Source organism: Mobula hypostoma, chromosome 3, assembly GCF_963921235.1.
Source record: "Mobula hypostoma chromosome 3, sMobHyp1.1, whole genome shotgun sequence".
Classification (NCBI taxonomy): Eukaryota; Metazoa; Chordata; class Chondrichthyes; order Myliobatiformes; family Myliobatidae; genus Mobula; species Mobula hypostoma.
In genome coordinates this window covers 106,776,164-106,800,551 of record NC_086099.1, presented here as the reverse complement: position 1 = coordinate 106,800,551, position 24,388 = coordinate 106,776,164, and the positions used below count along the sequence as shown (strand labels likewise).

Sequence of the window (24,388 nt, the reverse complement as noted above, 5' to 3'; positions counted from 1 at the left end):
AAGTGCAATATTTCAGACTTGCCTAGATTAAATTCAATTTGCCACTTCTCTACCCATATCTGTAAATGATCTACATCATGAAATCATCAAAAGAAAACCAAATTATTTAGTTAATTTGATGTGCAGGAAAGCAGTACTGTCATCATCACCAGCATCAAACTTGTTTTCTCTTTTCTCAGGAGGATCAGCAGTGCTTGTCTGGGCCTCAGAAGAAAATCGAGAACATTCCCAGCACGGGCCACCTCAAAATGAGATTCCTTTCCTGCAGCATTTACTTTGCACTGAGTCCTTTCCGTAGGCTCCTGTCACATGATTATAAAAGTTCAAAACCTTTTCCCATCATCTCTCAGGTGATTTGGTTAAGAAACTCAATAACAACTAGTTAATGTGGACTTTACTTCTCGGAGTTAAAATCAAAAATCGGGGATTACTTAAGAATATTGGTGTAGAATGGTCAGTATATGACCTGTCCGATGGGTAACTGTGTTTAGGCATCAACTCTTTATGAAATTAATTAATGTTTTATACATTCAATGGCCACTTTAATAGGTACACCTGCCTGTTAATGCAAATATCTAATCATATGGCTGCAACCCAATGCATAAAAGCATGCAGACATGGTCAAGATTTTCGGTTGTTGTTCAGACCAAAAAATCAGAATGGAGAAGAATGTGATCTAAGTGACTTATACCATGGCATAGTTGCTGATGTTAAGATGAAGTGATTTGAGTAACTCAAAAAATGATGATCTCCTGGGACTTTCACACACAACAGTCCTTAGACTTTACAGAGAATGGTACAAAAAACAAAAAAAATCTAGTGAGTGTATTTCCGTGGGCAAAAATGCCTTGTTAATGAGAGAGATCAGAAGTGGTTCAAGCTGACATAAGGCGATAGTAACTCAAATAACCACACATTACGAAGGTGGTGTGCAGAAGAACATCTGTGAACACACAACACATTCAACTTTGAAGTGGGTGGGCTACAGCAGCGGAAGGCCACAGACATACACAAACTGTGGCCACTTTATTAGGTACAGGAGGTACCCAATAAAGTGGCACTCACAACACGCTGAAGGAACTCAGCAGGTAGGGCAGTATCCGTGGAAATGATTCAGGCCAGAACCCTTCATCAGGACTGAAGAGGGAGGGGGCAGGGGCCCTATAAAGAAGGTGGGGGGAGGGTGGGAAGGAGAAGGCTGGTAGGTTCCAGATGAAAAACCAGTAAGGGGAAAGATAAAGGGGTGGGGGAGGGGAAGCAGGGAGGTGATAGGCAGGAAAGGTGAAGAAGGAATAGGGGAAAACACAATGGGTAGTAGAAGGAGGCGGAACCATGAGGGAGGTGATAGGCAGCTGGGGGAGGGGGGCAGAGTGAAATAGGGATAGAGCAAGGGAGGGGGAGGAAATTGCCGGAAGTTGGAGAATTCTATGTTCACACCAAGGGGCTGGAGACCACCTAGACGGTATATGAGGTGTCGCTCCTCCAAGCTCATCATGGCAGTAGAGGAGGCCATGTATAGACATATCTGAAGCAGAGTTGAAGTGGGTGGCAACCGGGAGATCCTGTCTGTTGTGGCGGACGGAGCAGAGGTGCTTGACGAAGCAGTCCCCCAATCTGCGTTGGGTTTCACCAATGTAGAGGAGGCTGCACCGGGAGCACCGGATGCAATAGATGACCCCAACAGACTCACAAGTGAAGTGTTGCCTTACCTGGAAGGACTGTTTGGGGTCCTGAATGGTGGCAAGAGAGGAGATGTAGAGACAGGCGTCCCCTCCCCCACCCCTTTATCTTTCCCCTTACTGGTTTTTCACCTGGAACCTACCAGCCTTCTCCTTCCCACCCTCCCCCCACCTTCTTTATAGGGCCTCTGCCCCTTCCCTCTTCAGTCCTGATGAAGAGTTCCGGTCCGAAACATTGACTGATCGTTTCCACGGATGCTGCCTGACCTGCTGAGTTCCTCCAGTGTGTTGTGAGTGTTGCTTTGAGCCCAGCATCTGGAGAGTATTTTGTGTTCCCAATAAAGTGGTCATTGAGTGTATGTTGCAATCATGTGACACATGCCAGTCTGCCAATTAGTAAAACATTTGCAGTATCATAGCAATGTTGATAGTAGCATAAAATTACAAGGATATTATTGAAGGCTAATATAAGGTAATTTTGACTTAAAAGGTTTAATTTAAAATACTTTTAAAATTCCGATAAGCTAGAAGTACCAGAGATTTAAAGAGTCTTGTGACACCTGTGCAGAGTTAATACATCATGGCTATTCACAAAAATCCGATCAGCAGTTGTGAAGGTGAAGGTCTTGACTTTGGATTATTAAAGTTCAGAAGTCAGAAATCAAAAAGTAAATGTTTTAAATGATTCTCAGAAGTTAAATATTTAATACTAGAGGCTAATTATATCATAGAAACTGTGGCAATTCCATTAGAGAAAGAAATTAAACATTTATTATCACTTACAGAAACAGAGATTAGGAAGATATTATGAAATAAATTCTAAATTGCAATCCTTATACCTAATTATGATCAAGGGATTTATGAGGTAAATCTGAGACCCAAAATTATGACCCAAAAACCCAAAATATTCAAAAAATTGCTCCTGACAGAGAAGAAAAATATATGGAACAAATATATGTTTATAAAATGGTGTATAGTATATAACAGAACCTTTAGAAGCATTGATCTTCGGATACATGTCCATAGCTCAGTGAAAGTGGGATCATAGGTAGACTGAGTGGTAAAGAAGGTATGTGGACTGCTTGCCTTCAGTGGTTGGGGCATTGTATAAAAGTCTGGAAGTGATGTTGTAGCTGTTTAAAGCTTTAGTTAGGTCACATTTGGTGTATTATTTGCAGTTCTTGTTGACACACTATAGCAAGGATGTGGAGACTTTGGAGAAGCTGCAAAAGAGGTTTACCAGGATGTTCCTAGAATTGAGGTGTATTATGTATCTCAAAAAAGAATGGAAAAACTTAGAAGGTTTTCCCAGGAGTTTCAGAGGGTAAGAGCAACCTATTGGAAGCATATTAAAATTAAACAAGCATAAGTAGGATAAATAGCCAGAATCCTTTTTTTCAGAGAATGGGGAGGTCAAATGCTACAGGGCACGGGTGAGAGGAGAATGTTTTTCACACAGTGGCATGTGCCTTGGAACTCCTGCCAGAAAAGGTATAAAAGCAAATACAATAGGATATTCATGAGACATCTAGATTGACGTATAATCAGGTAAGGAATAGAGGGATATGGACCCCCTATCCCTCTCCTTTTCCATTCCCTATTCTGCCAGGATGGTGTATATTGACTACAGCTCAGCATTCAAAACAATCTTCCTATAGTTCTGATCGAAAAGCTCCAAAACATGGGCCTCTGTATCTCCCTCTGCAAATGGAAGACCACAACCTGTGTGGATCAGAAATAACATCTCCACTTCGCTGACAATCTGCATCAACACATCTCAGGGATGTGTGCTTAACCCACTGCTCTACTCTCCATACGTCCATGACTGTGTGGCTACGCACAGCTCAGGTGCCATTTATAAGTTTATGAAAGATACAACTATTGTTGGCAGATTTTGACATGGTGATGAGAATGCGTACGGCAGCGAGAAATATCAGCTAGTTGAGTGGAGTCGCAGCAACAACCTTGCACCCAGTGTCAGTAAGGCCAAAGAACTGATTGTGAACTTCAGAGAGGGTAAGATAAGGGAACAAACACCAATCCTCATTGAGGGATCGGACGTGGAAAGGCTGAGCAATTTCAAGTTCCTGGGTGTCAACATCTCTGAGGATCTATCCTGGACCCAACGTATCGATGCAGCTACAAAGAAGGCACAACAGCAGGTATATTTCCTCAGAGTTTGAGGAGATTTTGTAACTCACTGAAGACATTCACAAATTTCTACAAATATACCGTGGAAAGCATGCTAACAGGCTGCATCACCATCTGCTATGGGAGGGCTCCTGCAAAGGATCGAAATAAGTTGCAGAGAGTTGTAAACTTAATCATCTCCATCATGGGCACTAGCATCTGTAGTATCCAGGGCATCTTCAAAGAGCGATGCCTCAAAAAGGTGGCATCCATCATTAAGGACGCCTGTCACCCTGTTCTCATTGCTGTCATTAGGAAGAAGGAACAGAAGCCCGAAGGCACACACTCAACAATTCAGAAACAGCTTCTTTCCCTCTGTCATGGACATTGAACCCATGAACACTACCCTACTATATTTTTATTTCTGTTTTTGCACTACTTATTTAATTTAGCTATTTAATATTTATATGCACTTACTCTAATTCACTGTTTATTCTGTGTATTATTATGTATTGCATTTGCCGGTGATATTAAACCTGATTCTGATTTTGACTCTGATTTAGTAGGGATGGTGTTACCAGGCTGATGCACAGTATTCAATATATACCACATGTACTGCTTAGTGTTGAGGCCAACAAATTCCACTTTAGTCTCACCCAATCACAAGACCTCTTCCACATCTTTACAATATCTTCTAAATAATGCTTTGGAAAGTCTTTACAGGCAAGAATATGTTTTTTTTATCAGCCAGAGCTTCTACGGTCCCACTCTTCCATGAGTATCTTCTTTGTGCAAGACCTTAGAGATTGTGGAGCCATGAACTTCATCTCCATTTGCAACCACTGGCTTCTGCAGCTCTCTTAGAGTGACTGTTAGCATCACAGTACCCTCTCCTACAAGTGTCATTCTTCTCTAGCGACTAAGTTTAGAGTGATGGCCTGAATTGTGGCTGTGGTTTCATATTTTTTCCACTTTTTCACAAAGGACTGCACTGAGCTTCATGGTATGTTCAGTGCCTTTAAGACAGTCTTATACCCTTCTTCAGATCTGTGCTCTTGTATTATCATTTCTTTGACTTGCTTTGAATGCTCTTTTGTCTTCATTTTAGTTTGGTCTGTTGAAAATTACCTTACAGTTAGACCTTACCGAGAAGGGAGTATTCATTCTTGTAAATTCAGTGAAAACAGGTGACCTACATTTTTCTACATCATCAAATATTGATGAATATTAAACATCAACAAATAAGGAAATATATTGCTACTGAGAAAAATTAGCATGGTAATTACAAAGGGCATGGACACTTTTTCAGCCTCACAATTTTGGTCGTTAAGTTTTAGTAAGGTTGACAGGTTTTGGATTTTTTTCTTTTGACTTGACATGGTGCCCAATGTTTTGTAGATTTACTAAAATATCCTTCTTCAATATATTTTAAATTTAGAATATATAGAAGACAGTAAAATACGAAAACAGTTGTGGGGACTGAATACTTTATCAAGGCACTGTATTTAGAGATAAAGCATGGAATAGGTCCTTCTAGCCCTCTGAGTGGTGCCGCTACAGCAACCCACTGACTTAACCCTGCCTAATCACAGGACAATTTACAATGACCAGTTAACCTACTAACTGTTTTGTCTTTGGAATGTGGAAGGAAACCGGAGCATTGGGAAGAAACCCATGATTCACGGGAAGGATGTACAAACTCCATTACAGATGATGACAGAATTGAGCTCTGAAATCCAATGCCCCGAACTGTAATAGCATCACACTAACCATGACAGAAAAGACAATCCCTGATCATTGCTCTAGTATATTGCTTGATTACTAAGAAATGTTGTTATAATTTTATTAGATATCTATTGTCCAGAATATTTGTGAATTGTTAGGCATTAGATTAGATTATGAGGACACTCAGTCCTCGTTTATTGTCATTTAGAAATGCATGCATTAAAAAATGATCCAATGTTCCTCCAGAAAGATATCATAGAAACACAGGACAAACCATTAGAAAACAGTAATCATCAGGGTTTCATTATCCATGCCTGTTACAACTCTTTGTTTAGTTCATTGACTACCACAAAGCCCCCTCGGGTACCACAGATGTATAGTGTTGGCTTCAAGGGCCCTTATTTTTTTCTGCTTCATTTTAGGGATTCTTGCCTTCATTAAAGTTAAAGTAATTACGATGTTACTTTCTTTTTTTTTGCATGCTTGAACTGCATCAGTATGCACATATGGTTGAGCCTATGAATGCTGTTGGACATTCATCTTCCTTTATCTTAGGGTCAAGTACTGAACTTTCCATGCCAACATTCCTGGGAAGTTAATTTTGCAGCAGAAACCAATTTTGTTTTCATTTCTATCCTCTCAACAGATGTAATTTTTTTTTACATTGCCAGCAGTTATCTTCTGTGTCACTTTTAAGGATCACTGTTCCTCTGATGTCATTCCTCTGTTTTGGATTCTCTCAAATTACAAATAATTTTCCATTGCTCCTTCACCATTAACACATGCTGAGCGATTTTATACCCCAGGAATACTGTATGTATATTTACCAATTCTGGTGCTTATCCACATTTTTTTAAAATCTTGGGATTAAGTCAGTTTGGCAAGTGATTCTACCCTGACAGATTATATAATATTCAGCAGTTCATTTCACTTATTAGATGAGTAATGGCTTTTGGTTCATTCAATATTCCATCCTTCGTACATCAAAATTATGGCTCTAAATTAGTTGCTTTCATAACAGCTGGCTTGTACCAATTTTGCATTATTTTTATGATTATGTGTTTAGTGAATCAATAATTTTCAGAGAAGTCACAGACCTCTGAAACACTTCTCCAAGCATTAAAAGCCTGGTTCTCTTTCAAAATCTTAGATCCAGGTCAAAGACTCCAAAAGCAATAAAAATGACTTCTGTCCATCTACTGTGACAGTTGCCTTAAAAACTTATTCAACTTCTGTCTACCTATTTAGATTCCAGGAAATATGACTATTGTTTCTATTACCATAATTTAAATTTTACTGTTCAAGAATTATCCTGCAATTCCATGCTACATAAATTTAATCTCTCCTTTCTGCACTGTGGGTTCCAGGGGTGGTCCAAACAGATTTTTTTTTACAATGGAATTCCTGTATATACAAGGTATGAAGAGTAGTATATACCTTTGGTATGTCTCAAATGTATAAAATGCCCTTTAGATTCATTGTCATATAGCATGGAAACAAGACCTTAGATTCAACTAGTCCATACCAACCAAGATGCATATCCAAGGTAGTCCCGCTTGTCAGCATTTAGTGATAAACTTCAAAGCCTTTCATATCCATGTACATATCCAAGTGTCTTTAAAATGTTGTTGTGTACCTACCTCAACCACTTCCTTGGCAGCTTATTCCACACACTGTATAATACATACCGCCTTCTCTATAAAAACTGTTCCTCAAGTTCCTATAACAGCTTTTTTCTTTCACCTTAAACTAATGCCCGCGGTTCTTGATTCCCCAACTCTGGGAAAAAGATTGAGTACACTGACGCTATCTATACTCATGATTTTATATATCTCTAAAAGATCACCTCTCAGTCTCCGACGTTCAAAAGAAACAGGTCCTAGCCTGTCCACCCTCTCCCTGCAATTCAGTCACTTAAATCCTGGCAACTTTCCTATAAATTTGTTTCTGCACTCTTTCCAATTTAATAGCAGCTTTCTCATAGTAAGAGGATTAAAATCAAACACAATATTCCAAAAGCATCCTCACCAGTATCCTATACAATTGCACCATGGTCTCCCAACTTTATTCCCAATGCTTTGAATAATGAAAGCTAGCCAAAAGCCTTCTCCAACAACCTGTCTATCTGTGACTCCACTTTCTGGGAACCATACACCTGAACTTCAAGCTACCTCTGTTCTACAACACTTCCCATGACCCTACTATTCACTGTGAAAGTCCTACTTTGATTCTGCTTTCCAAAATGCAACACCTTGCACTTGCCTGAATTAAACCACATATATTCGCCATTGCTTGGCCTACTTACTCAATTGCTCATAATCCTCTGTAGTTTAATATAATTTTCACGGTCCACTATACCAACTATTGAAGTGTTATCTGCAAACATAATAGCCATGGCTTGTATGTATATTCTTATCCAGATCATTGATATAGATGGCAAACAACAAGGGACCCAAATTCGAAACTTGAGCCACACAATTCATCATGGGCTTTCAGTCCAAGGAATAATCTTCCATCATCACCTTCTGCCTCCTACCTTCAAGCCAACTATGTATCCAATTAGCCCCTTCTTCCTGTATCCCATGTAATCTAGCCTTTCAGACTGGACTACCATGTGGAGCCCTATCAAAAACCTTTATGAATTCCAAGACGACTATGCCTGTCCTTATTGACTTTCTTGGTCACATCAAAATTCAATCATATTCATGAGACATGATCTCCCACGCACAAAGCTGAGCTGATTACCTCTCATCAAATACCGTCTTTCCAGATGTATGTATATCAGTTGTATGGAAGCAGATTCGCAGGTTTGGGAAGTGAAACAGCAGACACTGATTGCGGGTACAGTAACTGTTTATTCACAAGCAAGCAATGAAACACTTCACTCGCATGTTTTGTCAAAAAAGCACTCATCCAAGTAACCCAAACTATAGAAACTACAACACTCTGCGTTCAATACATTTGTTAAATCTGTCCAAGTTGCAAAACAAGATTAAACAAGCAATAAACAACTACTTAACTAGGTGGACACCTGAAACATGGCCCCCTCCGCCTATTAACCGTAACACATCTTCCAAATGATTTCTCCACCACAGCCTACAGCTCTCAGCCTGGAGTGAGCTCGGAGTAAAAAGAGAGAGACTTGCACACGTGCCTTCATTTTTGTACACCAGAGAACCAGAAGACAGTTGCAGATATCGCGGCACATGGCCTGGGACCAGAAACTGATGCTGTAGGGCACAGGAGCTAACCAATGGGAAGGTGACTACATACTGTACCTCAAGGAAGCCATCATTAACCAGCATGGCAAAGGCAACTTTTGGAACAATTTTCAATCAGTGATTAAGTTAACCTTCCATAATACAATATCTTATCCCTCAGAATCCTCTCCAGTAATTTACCTACCACAGATGTTAAACTTACTACTGAGGGAGGAGGCGATAGCAGTGCGCCGTATGCGCGCAGCTCTCCGGTGAAAATGATATCGTATCTGTTAAATAGGGGCCGTGGACAATGGAGACAGACGTGAAAGTACAGAGGAACATCTGGAGAAATTTCAGAAACACTGGTTCGCTGCCGTTGTTACTGCGCGATCGAGAATCTTCCGGAGGGAAGGCCTCAAAATCCTTTGCTTTGCCTGTTGCTGGCAACCGAGACTGAGGTCGAAGCATTCGGATAGAGATGGAATACTGAATGAACCAAAAGCCATTACTCATCTAGTAAGTGAGATGAACTGCTGAATATTATATAATCTGTCAGGGTAGGATCACTTGCCAGAGTTGGGCATGGCAGGAAGTGTTTTCTTCCTTCTCCTGTCTGTGTGAGATGTGGGACTTTCAAGAAGCTTTGGACTCTTTTACTGTGCCATGGACTGTTCTTCATCAAGTTATGGTATTGTTGCACTGTTGTAACTATATGTTATAATTATGTGGTTTTGTTAGTTTTTTCAGTCTTGGTCTGTCCTGTGTTTTTTGTGATATCACACCAGAGGAATGTTGTATCATTTCTTAATACATGCATTACTAAATGACAATAAAAGAGGACTGTGTGTCCTCATAATCTAATCTAATCTACTACTCTATAATTCATGTTTTTCTTAGCAGCCCTTATTAAATAAAGGAAAAGCATTTGCTACCCTCCAGTCTACTGGCATCTCATTTATGCAAATATCTAAGCTATGGCTCCTGCAATTTTTTCTCTAGCCTCCCATTGTGTTTTTGGATCTACCTGTTCAGGCCCTAGAGATTTGTCTACCTTCATACATTTTAAAACATCTTACACCTTTTCTACTGTAGTGCAGGCTATCCACACGACCTTCCATTAACTTTCCCAAATTCTTAAGTCTGCACTCATGCATTCTTCTTCATTCAATTATTCATCTATGTTAAAAATAGAGTAGAAATACTCATGAAGGACTTCAACCATCTTTTGCAGCTCCAAATGTAGATGCCATCTTTGCTCTTTGAGGGACCTTATTCTCTCTCTAGTTACTATTTTGTATTTTTTATTAAGTGCAATCGTGAACAATAGCCAGATCAGAAATGCTGATCAAGTGAACTAGTTCTCAAAGAGAACTTTGATAGGCCAGTCAGATCGTTCACTGCTGCTCAGCGATAGAACATAAAAAAAATCATATGTACAATAAAGAAATATTAAAGAATAGTGAAAATACTGGAGCCATGATAAATATGATGAGGTCTGCTGGAGAGAGACATTTATACACGTGCTGTCCTCCATAATTCAAAGAGATTGAAGGATAAGGTTGCAGGGTGACAAAACGTGGCAGGAGCACTTGAAACTAAAAACTAATCCCTACCGAGAGACAACAGCACCTGTTCTTTTTGCACTGTTCTCCAGCAGTTTAAGGACTAAGTCCAGCTGGAACATAACTCACGTGCTCTTGAAAGTCAGGTGTTAACCCTACCTACCAACAACCAAACATTGCCATCCTGGTCCCCTTCATGATAGCTTATGAAGAAGCACGTGACTTCCCTCCCAGAGATGATAGGTGTTTGTGCACCCGACTCTTGAAGGCTTGGGCCCCATTGTCACAGATGTTTCCAGCCACAGCATCTGGAAGGCTGTTCCAAATTCTGACAGCACAGTGAAGGAAGCTTCTATCCAGTGTGTAGGTTCTCACAGCAGGCACAGAAACAGCATGAGCAGGCATAGATAAACGTGATCGTGTGATGTGCTGTCTCTCATAAGATGAAGGCAGCATCGTGCGAAGGTCTGCAGGGTTGTGGCTGGTGTGCATTTTGTATAACACAGCAGCTGCAGCAACCTGTCATCTGTGGTGTAAACTACTGATGGCTAGCTTCTCACGAGCTGTGGCTTCATCTACACCTATAATCCTGGGAGCCTTTCTTTGATTGGAATCAAGCTGGCTGGGGACGCTGTGAGGCATTCATCCATGATAAGCAGGAATACTCCATGATCCTTCGTACCTGGGCTTTGTAAACTGTGGCTCTGCCCTTTGTCTAGTTTGGATGTTACTTTCTGCAGAGCTCCAAGCCTTTGTCCAGCCTTGTTTGAATTAGTGGAAAGGTGTTTATCCCACACCAACTTCCTGTCAATATTAACACTAAAGATTACTAGCTCCTTCTTTAAATCCAGCTTGCAGTTCCCAAAATACAGAACATGGTTAGTTGGATTCCTCTTCCTAGACATCACCATCGCCTCGCACTCAGTAGGCTCAAAGATGACATTCCAGTCGTCTGCCCAGGCTTTCATCCTGTCAAGATCCCTATTCAGGCTTGCTGCCACTGTATTCCTCTCTCCTGCTCTAATTGGTACAAATAGTGTGGAGTCATCAGCGTACAGGTATAGCTCGTTACTGCGTGCATCAACCGAGTCATCAATGAAGATGGAAAACAGAAGTGGCCCAAGTACTGAACCCAGTGGTACAGATGCATTGATGCTTGAAGAATCAGAGGCCTGACCAGAGATAACATCTTTGATGGTCCGTCCATGAAGGTAGCTCTGCAGCCATCTAAGCAGCTTTCCAGATATTCTTTTGGATCTCAGCTTAACACAGCATCCATTTTGCTAGACCTTATCAATGCTCCTTTGACACACACTTTTCCACCTTTGTCTAAGAAGGTGTTCCACGTTTGAGATAAGGTGGTGAGGAGATCAGCTGTACTGTGTTCTTAATATCTTTATAAAACCTCCGCATTCTCCTTGATCTTCCCTATCTTATGCCCCCTTTAGCTCTTCTGATTCCCTTTTTGGGAACACTTCGGCATTCCTTATACTCTCCAAGTATCCCAGCCGTGTGTACCTCAAGGAAGTCTCCTGGCCTTGCCTTAATATCTCTTGTCAGCCAGGATTACCTAATCCTACCATCTTTGCCCTTCATTCTAACAGGAACAAGCAGACCTCAAACTCTTACTACCTATCTCACCTTGCCAGAGGTTCCTCTGTTATGACATTTATAGTATAGGTTATAAAAGATGCCGTATATATATTCTGTACAGTAGGGGATATACAGTGTACTCTGGGTGTGAAGGACAATATTCCATTAGGCTTTTTGATTACTTTCTGTAACCGTCCATGATATTTAATTTATCTGTGTACAGGAATCCCTCCCTCCCCCAAATCTCTTTCGGCATCCACTGCATCTAGCATTGGAGAAACACTGCCCTACCCTTTACATCTGAAGTATATAACCTTATTGTTGTCCAGATAAGATTTAACTTAACACATTTTTTCACTCAGTCGGGATATTATTAATGGATTTCAAATTGCCAAATATTTGATAGCAGTGCAGAAGAATACACAATTCGTGGATTTTTTGGTTGTTCTGCCGCTCTGCTAAATCTTCGAATTACTCAACTTTTTGTTGATTATGTTACTTTCTGAATATTTTCCCAAAGGGTTTGAATTGAACTACTTCGTGTGTATTTTTCATGATGTGGGAGGTGTTTCTTTTTGGGTGGGTAGGACTGTCTTATGTTTGAAAATAGCAACTTGCTCTCCCTTTTTCCCCTTACATTTCCTCCTCTTGTTTATCTTGAGCCGGTCACTGGCTGCCCCAGGCTGTCTAGTATGTGCACAGCTTTCTGCCTAACTTTCCTTGGATGGGGCTGAGCTGCAGCTTCTGACGTATGTTGAACTGTGGAGCTGTAACTGGTTGGTGACTGTGTTGAGTGACTGCCCCTCATCAGACATACTGAGCTGTGTCTCCAACCTAGAAAGCAGTTCCAGTCAGACAACGCTCCATTTTAGTAGTTTACAATTTATTGAGAGTAGATTTTACAAGAATTCACCTCCATGGGTGTAGGGGATTATGTATGCGTCACAATTGATGGTGGCCCACCCTGGGGATTCAGACTGCAAGGTGGCAAAGAACACAAACAGCCTTTGCAGGTTTCAAAGGTAAGCAGAACCATTTAATCAAGATGTACAATATTCAGTAAAGGTAGGATTATTCCAGAGTAACATTCTCGAGTTAATGAAAGTTACTTTTGGATTTGTTTATAACGTTTATCCAAGTGTAGCCACAAACTATAATTCTGCACTTGGTTACGATCTGATTTTGGATAAAGCATAAATTTCTAAATCCATCTGATAAAGCAATTGATTGCACTTTAAAGCTGAACCCTGATAAAGTCAGTTTTTTCTCCAGGAAGAATTCTGTGTAACAATCAAAGAAGGTTGCTTCAAAAGGTGAAGATGAAAATAATGTTATCAGCTACAATCTTAAAATAAGTTTCCTGTTGCTTTGATTTTAAAAGAGATTTGAACCCGGGGCTGTTCTTTTTTGCTGTAGGTGAATGAGTATTGAACCTTTCACTGGACAACTTCACGGATCTGCTTTTGATTGAATCTGACCAGTTAAATAGCATGAAGAGCATTACTGAACAGCACATTGTTCAGCTTTAGTGGAAAGTACCAGCATTCTTTGGATCAAAGTAGAATTTACTGTATGTTCATCAGCCCATACTTACACATTTGTTTAACAACTACGTCTGTGTTCAAAAGCGATAGCAGAATTACTAATTTTAACATAAAATGCAATGCTTAGCTGATTAAAAATGCATATTTTTTTCCTGCAGATCAGACTCAAGTTCTACTATATTACTTAATAAGTCATATTTTATAGTATTGTACAGTTAACAATTTTACAAACTGCCTTGGCTTTGCTGTGCTTGCAATGATTTCAATAATGCAAATTGTATGGGTTACTGAAATATCTAATCAATTATTTGAAAGGTATAATCACTGAAATGGAACTTTGCTTGATTTAAATCCGGGGCAATTATTTTCTACATGTTTCACTCTGCAGTTTTGAATTAAATTAATTATAAAACGCTTCTTTTATAATTAAATAATTAGACACTTTAATTTAATAAAGTTGATGAAGAGGTCATCAATACTGTTTTTAGGAAATCTGGTTTGATTAGTAATAAAAAAACATTGAAGACAGTTACAAAGCTGTATGACTGAGAAAAGAACGGTTCTAGAAGTGTGACACCTAGTGGATTTGTTCCGCAGGTGCAGTGTTTGAATCAATATGTATTTTCAAACAATGAACCAATTAGCAACAAGCCTGAACCTTTAATGTAACAGTTAAATAACTTCATAGCAAAAAAAAAGACTATTCATAAAAGCCTTCACTGTATCAGTCTGTATATCAGGGAAGCAAAAAAAAAGAAATTAGATACCAAATTTATTAGAATATAGTCAGAGCACAGCTCTGCGGTATACTTAGATTAAAAATTACCCACCATACATTACCTTGATGAAAGTGTCTCTTAACACCTTTGCATCCTCAAATCTAACAACTGTTTTGACAAATACTTTCTCATGAAAACATTTTTCAATCATGTTGAGCATATTCAAAAATTGATTCAGTTGCAAGGGTTAACACACGAACAGTTATTGCAGTTATTAACAAACAAGAGAAAATATGCAGATGCTGGAAATGTGTGTGTTGCAATTATTAGCAGATTGTGCAGTTCACAATGTAAATTATGCTTTTTGGGCACATGTAAACGCAGTTATTAGAATGTAGTTAGCAAGATCCACTAGGAAATATTTCAAAATTCTCAACAGTCAAGCTGGCATCTGGTAAGAGTGCCTCTAATTCTTGTAGGCCTTATAAGGAATGAAGGAGTTGTCCACCCCATACAAGGCTGGCAGCTTAAAATTATTACCGAGAATTTGTTGACAGTTTTTGAGAAATATCTCCCATGATAATTAATGCATAAAAAAGAGAACTTCCATCATATTGATTAAAAACTAATAATTAATTAATATTGAGCTGTGCAAAGTACAGCTTAATGCATGTATTTTCATACATAGTGTAGAAAATTTGATACTTAATTTAAAAATATCTGCCTGCCTCTGTTAAGAAGAGGTTTCTAATCACAGTGTTTGGTGGTGGGGTGGGGAAGAAGAAATTTATTTTGGCTTTTTTTAGGCAAGGTGTTGCCAGAAATCAAAAGTGTGAGCCTAGACCAAAAATGGGCCTCCCCTGAGTAATTCTGATGAGTTTCAAATACCAGTCACCTATCCACAGGCAAAGCCTGTTCTCTGAGCCCAATTTTGATGCCTAATTTCTTCGTTAAAGGAGTTCAGGAAGTTGTTTGGAATATTGACGGAAGAACAAGAAGAGCAGGAGCACCTGCTCCTTCTGCTCCAGTACGGCAAGTTAAACCCGAAATCTTTCTTTTCATCAATGGCCTCCAGCAATCCCTTTATGAGCTGATGCTCAGGTGTGTCCTTTGCTTGCTTCTGGATGGGTTCAAGGGAAGATCCACAAATACGCACTATGTCACACGTTAGCATGTCCAGCGTGTCTAGTTAAAGAGAACGTCAACGAATTGCTAAATATCCTGAGGCCAGTATGAAAGTATTTCAGATTTCCTTTGAACAATAATCTCACCCCAAGCAACATTACTTTTTTTTCATGGCCAAGGAATAAAAATAAAACCAAAATATGATCAGTGTGTGCTTGATGTAATTAGAAATTTAGTAGACAATCATCTTTGAGAAGAATTATTACCTGAATAAAGAACTAAAACTAATTCTCCATGCCTATGGAAGTACTCTCTGTGATCATGTTTGCTAACTTGCCATTGTCATTTTGACAAACCATAGAGGGCTTTTGCTGATTTTCCTGAGTATCTACTGCAAAAGATTGAAAGAGCTCTGTGAAAATTCTACCATAGGAAAATTATAGAGTAATGCAAATCTAACTGTTCATGAAATAAGCAAATTATATGGAAACTATTATTACCATTTTTCTTAACAACTAATACCATTACTTAGCCTAATAGATTAGAATTACCACAGTACATAATTATCTATTTAAGTGTCTAATTTCCTTTTATATCATCTCAATGTGTACTTAAGAATGTATAAATAATTATAGTTTTATACATATAAAAAAAATGGAAAAGGTTATATGTGTGAAAAAAGTACATGATATTTGTGAATTCCTTATCCAAATAAAAATAAAATTAAAAAAAGAAATAAGCAAGGAACTATAATTCCATGTGACATATATCATCAAGCAGTAAAGAGGGGAATGGCAATCGAGAAGAAAGGCCACCTCTTCTTGTGCCATTTGCAGGCCTACGAGGATGTCTACAGTCTTCACTTAGACAACAGACACAAATAGCTTGGCACAACTATTTATTATATAAGGGATGTTTTTGTTTGTCTTGCCTTCACAGATTATTGGATTGCCCCTTTTCTTTATATCCAGGCTTGACTTTCAGAGCATAAAACTGTACAGCACAGGAACAGGCCCCATGGCCCACAATATCTGCACTGAATACATTGCCAAATTAAACTAAATCCCTTCAGCCAGTACATGATATGCTGTATTTCCTGCCTGTTCATGTCTAACTAACAACCTCCTGAATGTCATTATCATATCTGCTTCCACCACTACCCCTAGAAAGCACGAGTTGAACTACTATCACCAGCTACATGCAGAAGATCTCTTATACCCATAGAAAAATCTCAGCAAGCCAGCATAGGAAACAAAGTTTACTTGCTTCAAGGGCTTGGGGGATTCCGCTGCACATGTCCACTAATTAAACTGGTGTGATAGGAGAAAGAAAGGATGCAAAAGGTTGAGAATATTTCTGCACACCATTTTTTGAGGTTAATAAGCTGAAATTTATTACAGCTATAGGTCAAAGAGACCATTGAGAAAGCACTAGAGAATTTCAGAAGCACACCAAGGAAAGAAATATCTGATGCTCTCTTTCTCCTCCTTTTTGATAAACTTCTTAGGCAGAGTGAACAGGAAGATGAAGCTCAAAATTGCATTTTATCAGGGTAAAATTTTCAGCTATTTTTTTAATCAAGCCTGATTATCAGGGCACATATTGCTTGTACAGTATAGAGATGCAAGAAGTGTGCATTAAACGCTAATCCAATGGGGAAAAAAAGGCAGTGACAAGGATCTAAGAGGAATCAGTGCTAAAAGAAAGCAACTCTGTAAACGTAGACACTATAATCTCAGCAGAATTTCAAGAGTCATTAAATGAGTGAGCGATTTGAGAGAGAAAGAGCTAGCAGAGAATGTATTCCAAGACAGAATAACTATTGTTTAATTTGACCAAATGGTGAAGTAATTTCTTCAATTTAATCTCTGCAGTGTTAAAACTTTCGTAGTCTTCTACAAAAAAAAACAAAGGCTCTTGCCTGGCTTTTCATTTAGTCTGACACTTAATGTCTGTGTTTTGTGTAACCATAAAGCATTAGTCCTTATTGTGATAGATAAAATGTATGTTTTATTTTATATGTATGAGGCATCTATGCTAATCTGATGTAAAATGCTTTTAGTGATCTGCTTCTGTGAGCAAGCTTGCTGCTCTGAAGCTGTGATTAGTCTCATCATGTAACAGGAAGCATCACAGTTGTATTGGCTTATTCAGAGGCACATAAATGCATTTTTTTTCTTTTCTTAGTGATTTTGTTTAGAAAACACGTAGTTCAACCAGTTCCCTGATGGATGCAACAATTTATTGGAGGAGGCTGTGGAATATCCTGCTTATCAGACTTGCCACCTTTGGTTCCCATCTACATTCTTTGCAGAAATGAAGAGCTGACCCTAACATTCAACAGGCACCTAGCAAGGCAGAGTGAGGTCCAGGTAGTGAGGAGGCCTCAGGATTTTTATTCTGATGCCCTGCTCCTACAATGACCTGAAATAACAAAAGAAAAATATGTGTGCTTACACAATAAAATTGTGAATAATAAAAAATGTTCAAATAAAGTAAAATAGAGCAGAATCAAATAGAACAGATAGAGGAAGAAGAGATGGATGTCGGGTTAATAAACGAGAACCCTGCAAATTACAGGAAATATAGAGCTTAAGGAAAATTTAGAGAAGCCAAAGGAAGGGAGGGGCAAATGGGGGTAGGGGCTGGTGGTGGAGGAGGGAGATTAGAAAAGGCTGTCGGCAAATAATAAGGGGAATTCAAAAATATTCCTTAACTATGTAAACAGGCAAAACATTGAAGGGCTAGAAGTAAGGCTGGAGACCAATAACAAGTTTATCCATGGAGATGGTAGGTTCTGAATGAGGAAGAAGATGCTGCTAGAGTCAGGAAAGGAAAATCTATTTGATATTCTGATTTAGTTAGCAGCTGATAGAGGAATTACTGGAAAAACTACCTGTACTTACGTTTGTAAAATGGATAAATTATTTGGTGCCAATCTAATACATCCTATGTTGTGGGGAGAAGGGAGGGAATTTTAGAGGCTCGAGTTATAGTCTTCCAAACATCAACAGCCGTCATTAACAAAGTTATGTTATAAGCTTTCTTTTTCTAGAAAGAATAATCTGGCACAGAATTAGCATTCATATGGACAGCTGTGGATTGACAAAAAAGCCAGTATTAATTTGTTAAAGGAAAATTGTGTCTAACTCAATGTCTAACTTGTCTCTCACCAAGGGGATCTAGACAGAATGGTTAATAGGTAGCTGATGAGAATCAACACAGAGAAATGTGAAATGTTACATTGCGCTAGGTAAAACGAGAAGAGCCAATCCAGTGGTGGGGAAGATGCTGGAGTCAATTATAAAAGATGAAATTACGACACATCTGGATAGCAGTAACAGAATCAGTCCGAGTCAGCATGGATTTACGAAGGGGAAATCATGCTCGACTAATCTTCTGGAATTTTTTGAGGATGTAACTATGAAAATGGACAAGGGAGAGCCAGTGGATGTAGTGTACCTGGACTTTCAGAAAGCCTTTGATAAAGTCCCACATAGGAGATAAGTGGGCAAAATTAGAGCACATGGTATTGGGGGTAGGGTATTGACATGGATAGAAAATTGGTTGGCAGACTGGAAATAAAGAGTAGGGATTAATGGGTCCCTTTCAGAACGGCAGGTGGTGACTAGTGGGGTACCGCAAGGCTTGGTGCTGGGACCTCAGCTATTTACAATATAAATTAATGATTTAGATGAAGGGATTAAAAGTAACATTAGCAAATTTGCAGATGACACAAAGCTGAGTGGCAGTGTGAAATGTGAGGAGGATGTTGAGATAATGCAGGATGACTTGGACAGGTTGGGTGAGTGGCCAGATGCATGGCAGATGCAGTTTAATGTGGATAAATGTGAGGTTATTCACTTTGGTGGCAAGAACAGGAAGGCAGATTACTATCTGAATGGTGTCAAGTTAGATAAAGGGGAAGTACAACGAGATCTAGGTGTCCTTGTTCATCAGTCACTGAAAGTAAGCATGCAGGTACAGCAGGCAGTGAAAAAAGCTAATGGCATATTGGCCTTCATAACAAGGGGAGTTGAGTATAGGAGCAAAGAGGTCCTTCTCCAGTTGTACAGGTGCCCTGGTGAGACCACACCTGGAGTATTGTGTGCAGATTTGGTCTCCAAATTTGAGGAAGGACATTCTTGCTATTGAGGGAGTGCAGGAGGTTCACGAGGTTAGTTCCCGGGATGGTGAGACTGTCATATGTTGAAAGATTGGAGCGACTGGGCTTGTATATACTGGAATTTAGAAGGATGAGAGGGGATCTGATTGAAACTTATAAGATTATTAAGGGATTGGACACGCTAGAGGCAGAAAACATGTTCCCGATGTTGGGGAGTCCAGAACCAAAGGCCACAAATTGAGAATAAGGGGTAGGCCATTTAGAATGGAGTTGAGGAAAATCTTTTTCACCCAGAGAGTTGTGGATCTGTGGAATGCTCTGCCTCAGAAGGCAGTGGAGGCCAATTCTCTGGATGCTTTCAAGAAAGAGTTAGATAGAGCTCTTAATAATAGCGGAGTCAAGGGATACGGGGAGAAGGCAGGAACGGGGTACTGACTGTGGATGATCAGCCATGATCACAGTGAATGGCGGTGCTGGCTGGAAGGGCCGAATGGCCTACTCCTGCACCTAATGAGATTAGAGGGAACAATTCTTCAAGGGGTACAAATACACAAAGATTACAGTGTGTCGAACTTTGAGCATGGCAGAGTAGGAACAAGTAGTTTTAAAAGCACATGGATCCTGGGCTTTAGATCTAAAGTTGTATAGTCCAATAATAAACCTTCCTAAAGTATGATTATGCCACAAATAGAGTCCAGTTCCGAGGGCCACATTTTAGAAATGATGCTAATGCTTTGGAGTGGTTGCAAATGAACAATTAAAATAACACAGGAGTTGAGTAATTTATTCACATGGGTAAACTAGGGAAGCTGAGGTTGTTCTGCTTGGACATAGGAGGTTGTAAAGAAATCCAGCAGAGATATTCTAAAACAAAAAGGCAGTGGACAGAGATAAATCCTTCATAAATGGGTTTAAGAAGGAGGGGGCACAGAATTAAAGTGATTAGCAAAGGTATAAATGACAAGGGGAATCATTTTAGGTCGTTGATGTCTGGAATATAATGGCAAGAGTAGTAATAGAGGCCGATTCAGTTGTAATGTTCAAAGGGAAGAAGTGAAGTAAATGAGAGGTAGGAATTTGTAAAGCTATAGGGAGTGGACAGGGGAATGACAGTAGCTGAATTCTTCCTTCTAATTCATATGGATTATATCAGCTGAATGGTAATTTACCATCATAACTATGAAGTGACTCTGTACTTCACTTTTCTATTGTATTGGCAACCCCTTTTACCCACTGCTGCCTCCCTGTGGAATGTGTGAGTTTCCTCTGGGTGCTCCGGTTTCCTCCCACAGTTCAAAGACATACTGTTTGGTCGGTTAATTGGTCATTGTAAAGTGTCCCGTGATTAGGCATGGATTAAATTGGGGATTGCTGGGCAGCGTGGCTCAAAGGACCAGAAGGACCTATTCCGCAATGTGTCTCAATAAATAAATAAATAAACAAACAATCGAGGATGCTGTTACTTCATAAAAGGGGAGGGCTCTAGGCAGGATGCAGAGTGTATCTGAACTCTTCCTTCAGCAGCTTAATGTTCACTGGTGATCTCAGTGACGGAGCAGTTGGAAGTCCCAGGTGTTTTGTTTGCACAGTGTGACAGGAGGTATTATTGATATATTTAGTTTGATAGTGGTGTCACTGACACAAAGATCTCTCACAAAGCCATTAAACCAGATCCGTGGAGAAATTAATGAGTATTGTGACATTAATATTTAATTTTATAAAGTTTGAATTCCATTAGACTTTCAATTTAATCCTGCTCATGGGGTAAGGACAGAAACAGGAAAGAGATAAGTTGATATAATTGATGACCCATCTTTGCCAAGATATTTGAACTCTTTGTGAACTGCAATGTACACTGTCGATGTACAATATCACTTCTGAAGGTCTTCCAATTGACAGAGCTAGCATTTTCATCCAAATATCCTGAAACATATCAGACTAACAAAAAGGGGGTTAAATTGATTTTGCCAGTAACAAATCACCAACAGTAACCCATTTTACACGCTGCCTAATTTTCGTTCATCAGCTTTAGTGGAAAGGAAAATCAGCTGCAGGATTTCAGGAGTTCGTATTTCCCAAAAAGCAAGTTTTGTTCAGGTGGAGATCCTTTATGCTGGGATAAATTGCATCTGCATTTTTATTAATGGCCCTGTTTTGAAGTATTGTAGCATTTCATTGAACTTATGTGCCTAAGTTTTCACAAGCTGTATAAGCATAAACAAATAATTTTAACTTATTCCAGTGTTAACCTGTATACCTCGGACTTTAGATATATCATTGAGTCATGTCATCTGCAGAAATTCTCTGATGACTCAGCAATAGTTGGGTATAAAAAGGGAGGACGGGAGGATGAATACAGGGCCCTGGTGGAGGACTTCGTCAAATGGTGCAAGCCGAATCATCTGCAGCTCAACATCAGTAAGACAAAGGAGATGGTGATAGATTTTAGGAAGACAAAGCCTCCCTGTTACTACTGATGGTGAGGACGTGGACGTGGTGAGGAACTACAAGTACCCGGGGGTGCACCTAGATGATAGACTTGAGTCGAGTACCAACACAAGGATGTGTACAAGAAGGGCCAGAGTTGCCTCTACTTCCTGAGGAGACTGAGGTCCTTTGGAGTTTGCAGGCCTCTCCTTCACATGTTCCACAAGTCTGTTGTCACCAATACAATCTTGTATGCAGTGCAGTGCTGTGCTGGGCAATGGCATCAACACAGCTGATGCCAACAGGCTCAATAAACTGATTAGAAAGGCTGGCTCTGTTATAGGAGTCAAACTGGACACACTGGAGGCTGCGGTAGAGCAAAAGACCCCACAGAAAATCCTGGCAATTCTGGACAATGTTTCTTACCCTTTGAGTGCTTGCTTGGCTGAACAGAGGAGCACCCGTATTAATAGACAACTGCACTGCTCCAAAGAGCACTACATGAGATTATTCTTACCCTTAGCCATTAGGCTCTACGAGTCAGCCTGTAGCCGGGGAAGTGATGACCCCCTCCTGGTAGACTGTTTGAGGTAACTTATTTTTTATTCTTTCTTACTTCTCTTCTAACATTTGTATATCTGTACACTTGTAATGCCACTGTGACACTGTAATTTCCTTTGGGATCAATAAAGTATCTATCTCACTTTCTATCCTGAGTTTTTCACTCATTTTTTGCCATTTGCACAAATTATTCCTTTTATGTGTGTTGGGGGTTTGATGTTTTCTTTTGAACGGATTCCATGGTTTTTCCTTGTTTCGTGGCTGTCTGTGAGAAGTTGAGGGTTGTATATTGCACACATACATTGATAATAAATGTACTTTGAATCTTTGAATCCTATGTCCTCTGGTGTTTGACAACCAAGAATGGGGAAAAGTTTCCTAATATTAGCCCTGTCCATGCTCTTCATAACTTTGTACAAACCAATCATTACAAGGAAAACACACTGAACCTTATGAGTCTCTTTTTCATAAATGAAATGCTTCATCCTGGTGACCTTCCTAGAGTCTGTGTCCAGATCTACACACACAACTCCTGCATTGGTCTAACTTGTGTTTTTTTAAAGCACCTTGCTCTTATGTTCTTGCCCCCCACTAATGAAGGCTAATATTCCATATGCTTTCTGCACAACTTTATCTACTTTCAAAATCCAAACAACAAGCCACTTTTTCCCCTCACTTATATCATCCTCCTACAGCAGGGTGGTAGTTTCATTTTATCATGGGAGCATAAATAAGCAGTAACAGATATTAGGTGGAAAATAATGAGTGCCAGAAAGGAACAGAACATTACTTTATGAGTGTGGGAAAGAAATATAGTACCTTAATCCAGTATGCTTGGAAAAAATAGATTAACAAAGGCAGCAAATGCTCACGGGGATATTGATGTCTAAATAAAGTAAAACATCTTGTAAAGGCTTTTCCCATTCAGTGAAATCATTATATTTCCATATTCTGCAGATAAATATCTTGGATAATACAGAATTAGAACCAAATTAAGTTCAGGGTAGAGTAGTAAAACAGATAGCTCTATCGGGTGGGGTAGTTGATGGCTACAAATCCAATATAGGGAAAGTCAAGTCCTTGATTGATTTAGGTCTAAAATTGCTCCATGGCAGTTCATTTCTGATGTTAACATAGTATTGTGTGTCACTCTAACACATGGTGAAAGGGCAATAAAGACAATTGCAAGTTCATAGCACAGAGTCGTCTAGTTTTCCTGTGTAATTTCTTGCTGAAACTGACAATGTTCCAATTGATATCTGCAAGTTGTTACAGCTGTTAGCAATTCACCAGCTGGAGTGATCTCTGTGATCAGCCTTCAGAGGGGCATTGAACAATGCAAGAAAATTCTTCCAGTAACAGCAGAGTGAATGAATTGATCTCACAATGATGACAAGGGGGTGGGATGGTGCTTCCAAGGGGTCATAACTAAAGAACAGAAAATATATTCTTTATGCTAGGGACCTTCTTGGATTGCAGTCAGGCACTCCTGACAGAAGGTTGCCAGAGGAGGTCTTTATATTCACCTCTATATGAACTCTTATTATGATTCTAATAAATGAATATCTGCACTTGAATAAGACTGTAATTGTTGAAAACGCCTCCAGTAAGCTGAAAGAAAAGTAACATTCTTTTCTCCTTGACTGTAGAATTTGAGTAACCTCCCAATAGTGTACTGAGTGGGCACTTTTGAGAGGTATCAAAAATCAACACTAGTGACACCTTTAAAAGACTTTGAGAATAGGAGGCAGAGAGTGACCAGAATCCAGATCTCTATCAGTTGCTCACATGCAAAGTTGCAATTGAGCTGTTAAGTGGTTATTGATTGAAGGAAAGGCAAAAAATGCTTTTTGGAAATATTTAAATAGCATTATTTCAAGGGAAACTGGGTCTGTGAAGCCTAATTACTATATATATATAAATAAATAAAAAATACATTATTTTCAGATCAATGGGCAAGAAACTCTCTACAAATTAATTTTACTATTTACATT

General features: G+C 39.4%; 1 protein-coding gene across 5 annotated transcripts in view; it reads left to right on the top strand.

Annotated features, from left to right (window-relative positions):
- Nucleotides 1-12,714: 12,714 nt before the first annotated feature.
- Nucleotides 12,715-24,388, top strand: part of LOC134344184 (synaptopodin-2-like) — a 161,309-nt gene continuing 149,635 nt past the window's right edge. For 4 of the 5 annotated variants that reach the window (XM_063043566.1, XM_063043565.1, XM_063043564.1 and 1 more), the window contains exon 1: nt 12,715-12,914. In XM_063043566.1, coding sequence (XP_062899636.1) covers nt 12,810-12,914 — 105 coding nt within the window. In that variant the 5' untranslated portion in view covers nt 12,715-12,809. Of the gene's footprint in view, nt 12,915-15,111; nt 15,183-24,388 lie in introns of all 5 variants that reach the window. The other variant, XM_063043563.1, reaches the window with a different exon arrangement.